Raw genomic sequence first — 7450 nt, forward strand, 5'->3', positions numbered from 1 at the left:
TCTACCACCAAAAAGAACGACGGGACTCAACAGGCAATGGATCAGGATCTTCAATCCTATGTATTTGTATATCAATTTGATATGTTTGTTGGACCCAATCCTGAAATTGATCCCATGACATAGTATACTGATACATTGTATGTCATTGGTGCATCAATGTGGTGATGGTCGTAGTCTGATCGTCGTGGATCACACGTGTCTGAGGCGACTCCTGAGGCAAGTACGATTGAGGCATATATTGGTACGAAGCATGGAGAACAATGTCGGAATTTCTACTTTTGCCACTGATCTACTGCTCCGTATCATAAAATTGATCACCGGACTGTTGCTCAGAGAAGTTTGACCAACTATCACCGTATTGTTGTTGGTCGTAAGATTCTTTATAATACGATGACTGTGAATACGATGAGCTTCGCTCTGTGTCTACATTGTGTAGGCTCTGTCGCATCTGCTTAAAATCATCCACTGCCTTCCCCTTTCGTGCATAAACTTGACTAGTACCTTGTCGAGTTCCACGATCCGAATCTTGGGTGATAGGTGTAAAATACTGCTCCTCGGTCCATGCATCACCCTCAAATTGTGTAGATGGGACCATCGACTTCCCGACGTCACCGCCATAATCGGTCGAGGCACTGCTGTCCACGTCGCTACCATGTCTCTGGACTGAGCGGGTTGTTGAATACGATCGAGAAGGTGTTTCGTCGCTCGACTCGATTCTTCCCAACGGTGCGGCTGATGTTACTGCCTTCCCCTTTGCTGTTACATTTGCACGTTGCGCAGACGATTGTGACGGTTGGGTGTCTTTAGTTACTCGGGTAGTCTTACTCGATGTTGTCTGGCTCCTTCCGTCACGTTTTAACTGAGGGGAATCTTCCTCCTGCTGGGGATGTGCTTCTTCTTTTATTGCCTCGATAATAAAACGCGAAGGACGTTGAGGATCTCCTACCTCATCAAGTAGAGGATCCTCTAGATTCTCCATTGCTTCAACCCACTCTAACATTGGCTCTGAATCTTCGTTGTAAAATTGGAAGTCAATGGGATCAATCTCTGTTTCCTTTGGCTCCTTGTCCAACTCGGCACACTGCAACCTTAGCTGCATGTTATAGTAGACATATACCAGTTTCTCAAACCGTCTATATGATAGTCTGTTGCGGACCTTCGTGTGAATCAATGCGAACGTTGACCAATTACGTTCACAACCACTAGATGTCGTCGTTTGCGAAAGTACACGAATGGCAACCTTTCGTAAATTTGGTGCATCCCCTCCAAATTGTAACCACCACTCGGCTACAAAAAAATATAAATCGGACTTTATTAGCATAACAAATAATTAATATCAAATATAGTTTATAATCAACATGTGTGTAATTTTTTCTCACCAGGATCCATATTGTAACGACATGATATAGCTACAATGTCGGAGAATGAACCAATTGTTTCCAGGAATAATCGACTCTCCATAATAGCATCGGCTGCATTCGTAGTGTTTGACAAGAGTCGATATATAACATTTCTTAGCGCTGACAATAAATCTGATCGCATGCCAAGACTATACCGAAATTGAATGGCCGGATTTAGATAATAGGCTGCAAGACAAATAATTTTGTTAGTAAGAATGTTTTAAATATTAAAAAATTATGAATTAAATTATACTGAATATGAATTTACCTGCATTATAAATATCTTGATCCATATAAACTTCAATCCTACGATCGATAATCTGTAAGTATTGATTGGCCTTAAAATTATCTTTGAATGCTTTCTTGACCTCCTCTCTTGCTGTAATTAACATATGTCTAAGATAAGGCATTTGGGGACGCTTATCTATATCGACTTTACGAAGGACAACATAAAGTGGTTCTACTCCTGTTATGATTTCTTTCACGACATCCCAAAATCTAGAAGAAAGAATAATCTTTTCCATCTTTTTTCCATCGCTCGATCTTGAATACCTAGAATCTGACCATTCTTGTGAGATGACCATTGCCATGAGGCCTTGTTTCTTTTGTTGTATTGACTTTAAGATAATGAAATTTGTAGCAAATCGAGTGACTCCAGGTCTGAGTATCTCACCATTTATATACTTTTGCATTAAAGAGTGGATCCAATGATTATTATATATAAACTTTGTAATAGACTGTGCTCGAGTTATACACTTGTTGACTGAGGGTAACTCACTAATATCCTTCAGCATTAGATCCATGCAATGAGTTGCACATGGAGTCCAAAACAATGTTTTTCTTTTTTTCATTAATTGTAAACCGGTCTTTTTGAAATTTGCTTCATTGTCGGTGACTATCTGAACAATGTATTGTGATCCGATCTCCTCTACTACGGTGTCCATTATGTTTTCAATATAATTTGCATCTTGAATCTTGTCAGAAACATTAACTGACTTGTGAAAAACCACCCGTCTGTTACAATAAATAAAAAAATTAATGATACTCATTCTTGTTGACCCTATCCAACTGTCACACATTAGTGTCACCCCATATTCGTCCCACTGGCTCTTGAAGGATTTGATCCAATCCTTCAGTTCTGCTACCTCCTCATCTAAATACATGCCGTGAATCTCCTTCGGTGTTGGAGGTTGAATCCCAGTGCCAAACTTCTGAATAGAGGAGATCATGCTGTGATAATATGGACCTTGGGCTGTGTTTGCTGGAATCTTGTGGAAGTTGAACCATTTTGCAATTGCCTTCCCAATATCTCGTTTCTTTTCTTTTGTATATGCATCGTCAATCCGTGTCTGTTTCATTATTTGTGAAGGAGAGGCTTGTGGATCAATATCAATAATATCTAGTGCTGACCTCCTGCCAAGTCCTCTCATAAAACCACGGATTCCACTTTGCCTCATGCTACCAATTCGGCTTAATTGAGGAGGGGCAGTTGGTTGTCTCATGCTGGCCGACCTTTGGATTCCTTGTGGCATAGGCCCGCTGCCACTGCCACGCTCCCATTGTGAGTCAGGTTGTCGATGCCTTATTGTTTCCTCGTATATGTACTGATGCTCTAGTGATGCACGAATACCAGTGATGAGATCCGGTTCGATTTCATCGCCGCAACCCACATATTCGTCATAAACCGGCTCCGGTGTAGCCCTATGGTATTCTTCCTCAGCTCTTGCCTTCTTTTTCATTATATCTTTGCTTGTTTGTCGTAACTTGTCTTGAAAGGATTTAGGGATCTCCGTTGAAACCTACTTGCATTTTGCAACATCGGGATACCCATTGGCCAAATGCATCTTCACCCGAGCAGTATGCTTCAGTACAACAAACCATGGTCTTGTGCAACCTATTCATTAAAGAAATAAGAAAATGATTTTTTGGCATATAAACTGAAATAATAAAGCAAGCAATCTAATAAAAATTAATTACCAAAATCAAGAGTTGTAATGCCTTGTTCTTTAGTAGAAAGATCAACTACCAAAGCTACCCAAGCATCAGGATTATGGATGGTCTACGTAACTAGAGAACTGGCATAGGTCGTAATCATAGATAGGCATCATGTTAGTAGTAAGAATGGAATGTTTATCTTATATTAAGGAAGGGAACTTGAAACAATTTACATAAAACCTTTCATGTTACATTTCTATCAACTTGTGGAAGTTTCCTTCTTTCTAAAAGCCATCTTCCAGCTTATGAGATGTTGACATGACACATTGCAGACATTCAAAATGTTTCGTCATAACATGTGAAAATTTTCTTTCTGCACAAATAAACACAAGAAGCATCAGCAACAAGATCCTATCACCATCACCTTGAAGGTGAGAAAATAACATGTTCCTGCTGATCACTGACAGTGTGACCCAAATCAGTTGTTGAAAGCTCCGTAGTGATTAATGCAGCTTCTGCCAAGCCCGTCCCAGAAACATGATGTACCAAAAAACAGAACACAAAATTGGAGAACCTTTCAATGGTAAACTATGTCAAATTGTGTTATAGTTAAATATTTGGGTACACAATTGCATACCATGGATGTATAGAAATTCAGAGTGGTGTATGGAAATTCAGTCTCTTCAGGTGTAACATCATCAAGAGCAAGTTTAATCACATTCCCTATATACATTGCTTGTTTTATTTTTGAAACTGTGTTCCTATGTAGGGAATTGAATGTAAATCTTTGTGTATCCAAGTAGGAATTCCATGAATATAGGCTACCATAACAAAAGACAGCCAACTTAAAAAATGATTTTCTATCTGAACATTGTTACCTAAGGAATCATGTTATGGTCCATTGGTTTCCAACAAATTGTACTAGTAGCTCGACTAGCTATCATCAACCATCCATAAATGATGTTATACTTGCACCTGATATTTGTTTAAGCAATAAAGCAACTTATAATGACAAGAATGCCTAAAACAATATGTAATTTAACATGACAAACCAAAAAGCAACCTCCCAAAAAGATCTGAACTTGGAAAATCTACAACTCAGATGGAGGAACAGAAAAGGCTTTAATTCTTAAAGATCAGTGTATAAGTTCAACTATACTGCTCATGAAGAGGAAGGTTGAATGGTATTGCTCATAGTATCAATTCAATGATTTTGATAGGATGCTCCAATATTCTCAAGTTTAATGTTATGCCAATGAAGTGTTACAGTACAATGGCATCAAACCCAAAGATGGGGCAAACTTAAATGAACTAGAAAATGGAGTCAGTTTAGTTAAGTAAGATATGGAAATCTAAATAACTTCGGTTACAGAACTTAGTGCTTGTGAAGAGAATGGGGAAGCATGATGCCTACACCCCTTAAAGGGGCTGAAGATTACAAACTGTTGACAGCATGAAGTTACATCAGCCCACATTTCACACTAGATTAAGCCTCCAATTTGTGGGAACTTTTGATTGCTGGTGCAGATTTTTCTTTAGGAAGCCTATGTTGTTTGTAGGGAGTGCCCAAGACAAAAAAGCTTATCATTGTTGTGTGTTCTCTCTTGATTTCCCTTCTCTGTAAAAAGCCCTCACTGATGGTTGCCAAGGGTCACTAAGTTCTCTGCTATGGTTGTATTTTTTATCCATTGATAATTATGGTTTGTTCTTGTCTTCAACTGTATGCAGGGTAAAACGTCGAACCACAAACCTATGTTGTCTGTATTTTCATTGTACCCTAGACTTGAGCTTTTCTGTACTTGTGCATCTGGTGAGAATCCACTTGCCGTAACAATCTAGTTGCCTGAAGTCTAAAGAAAACAATTAACCAAAAATCTAGTAAACAAGTATCTTCTTTAACATTTTTGTTATAAGCCCTTCTTCGATCAGAGTAAATATGGTACACACGGTGCAAGTTAATGCAGAGGAAGATGCTACCAAGTCTAAGTAAACAGTTATCGAACAATGTGCTCTACATCTTGTACATACTTTCATGGACAATATATCAAGCATTCCAAGTCAGCACCACAGCATGACATATACTTATTGAGTTAATCCTCATTCACAGTGAAGGTTATTAATATTTTTCAAAGAAGGTAATAAAACCAGATTTGGCGTAAAAATTGAAAAGCTAGTTAAAAGTTTGCTGCTGACTATTGTAATTTCATGTTTCTGCCAACTTTAGCCTAACTGGTTTGTCCAAATGGTTAAAGAAGAAACTTTGATAGTAATCAATAAGGTGTTCTCCTTACCTGCAAAGGAATACAATGACCCATTTGATCCATTATTCCAGGCCTCTCCCTTCCGTTCGCTACCCAGGGCGTCTCCGGCAGAGACCACCAAGCCAAAGCGGCGATCAAAGCAGCGGAATCGCAGCCGGGGGAAGACGGGTGAAGATCACCCGCAGCTGAGGCCGAACCATAGCCGGAGCGAGGTGGGAGTCGTCGGGCGACTGAACGGGCCGAGCTCGGACGCAAGAAATCAAGGGCGAGGGCTTTAGGGTTTCTGCCTCGGGGTGCAGAGAATCAGGACGAACGCGACACGGCGTACAAACCAGGGGGGAGGACCGGCGGCGGAGTCGCACCCAGGGGAAAATGCGCGGGGATTCCCCGCAGCTGAGGCCGAAGCGTAGCTGGAGCGAGGTAGGAGTCGTCGGTCGACTCAACGGGCCGAGATCGGACGCGAGAGATCAAGGTCGATGGCTTCTAGGGTTTCCACCTCAGGGAGCAGAGGAGGAGGAGGAGGAGGAGGACGGCGACGCGGCAGACAAGACACGGGGGAAGACGGGCGGCGATTCCCCGCAGCTGAGGCCGAACAATAGCTGGAGAGAGGTGGGAGTCATCGGGCGACTCAAAGGGCCGAGCTCGGACGCGAGAGATCACGGGCGAGGGCTTCTGCCTCGGGGAGTAGAGGAGGAGGACGACAGCGACGGCGACAGCGCAGACAAGAAACTCTGAGAAGAGACAGGGCGAGAACAATTCGCTGACCGTGGTCGTTTCTAACGTTCGTTAAGGCTTAAAACGTTCCATTGGCGGACACGAGACTACTTACGGGTAATCTCTTTTTTGTTTAGAAAAAATACTCTGTAGGAATAAAATAAAAAGGGGCACTACGTATAAATAATGAAAATTTTATTTTTTGTAATTATTTTTAATTTTTTCCCTTAATATGAATATTAGTTTTCTTCTTTTCTTGATACAGATACTTCTTTAATAATATATTTATATTATTAAATTATATGATTCTATCGAATTTGATAAGATATATTATAAATATAATTAAATTCTAATTATAATTATCAATCAATAAAAAAATCCTCATAGTATTTCTTGCTCGGATGAAATCTTCTAATTACTTATTATAGGTATAATCATGCTTATGATTATCAGTCAATAAAAGAAAATCCTCATAGTATTTTTTATGAGATATCTTCGTAAGGTAAATTCTTCTAATTATTTATTATAGGTCATATGCTCTTTCTTGCAAATAGATAATATTTTATATGGACTCAATATAAATATATAATAATTGAATACATGAAGACGCAAGTACGCAAGTACATAAATATGTTAATATATAATATGATTAAGAGATTATATATCTTTCATCTCCTCTTAGTCACATGAACCAATCAACATAATATTATAAATCTTCATATATATTTTCTTTTTCTTCGTCTCTAAATCCATTGATCATACTAATCTTGAATAAGATGAATCTAATTATATAAAAGGTCTTCTAAATGTACGTATCATAATATTTAAAAATATCATTATTTGTATGATAGCTGACGTCCTCATAGTTCGATATTTGTGAGATGTTCAAACGGTCAGCTTACCATTAAATAATAATACTTTTTTTATTCAATATGTATATGATTAAGATTAAAATTGGAAATAAGATGACGTGGTTCAACCTCAAAGAGTTTATGTTTTCTAATGATAAAGCTTTAATAATCGTGTTTGCCTAATAATAGAAGATATTTTGTGATTTTAATGACACATCCTTATTATATTTATTGCATTTGTACTATGCATTTGAGAGATGGGTATGATGACACGGTAGAAGACTACCAA

The 7450-nt window shown here is 39.0% G+C and overlaps 1 protein-coding gene across 1 annotated transcript; it reads right to left on the reverse strand.

The window, feature by feature from the left end:
• Positions 1–212: 212 nt before the first annotated feature.
• LOC135619056 (uncharacterized) lies at positions 213–6367 on the reverse strand. The gene is made up of 4 exons (XM_065120645.1): positions 5627–6367; positions 1669–3294; positions 1380–1586; positions 213–1287 (listed from the first exon to the last, which is right to left on the reverse strand). Exons 2-4 carry the CDS (start codon positions 3137–3139, stop codon positions 290–292), a joined length of 2676 nt encoding a protein of 891 aa, XP_064976717.1. The 5' UTR covers positions 3140–3294; positions 5627–6367; the 3' UTR covers positions 213–289.
• Positions 6368–7450: the final 1083 nt, after the last annotated feature.

This window comes from Musa acuminata, chromosome BXJ2-8, assembly GCF_036884655.1.
Source record: "Musa acuminata AAA Group cultivar baxijiao chromosome BXJ2-8, Cavendish_Baxijiao_AAA, whole genome shotgun sequence".
Classification (NCBI taxonomy): Eukaryota; Viridiplantae; Streptophyta; class Magnoliopsida; order Zingiberales; family Musaceae; genus Musa; species Musa acuminata.

Excerpts from the sequence above, each read along its gene's own strand:
- LOC135619056 (XM_065120645.1), bottom strand. The coding sequence starts at position 3,139 with ATGAAAAAGAAGGCAAGAGCTGAGGAAGAATACCATAGGGCTACACCG. Across the intron at positions 1,587-1,668 it reads TCAAGATATTTATAATGCAG|CCTATTATCTAAATCCGGCC; the intron begins GTAAATTCATAT and ends TTTGTCTTGCAG. Across the intron at positions 1,288-1,379 it reads TCGTTACAATATGGATCCTG|CCGAGTGGTGGTTACAATTT; the intron begins GTGAGAAAAAAT and ends ATTTTTTTGTAG.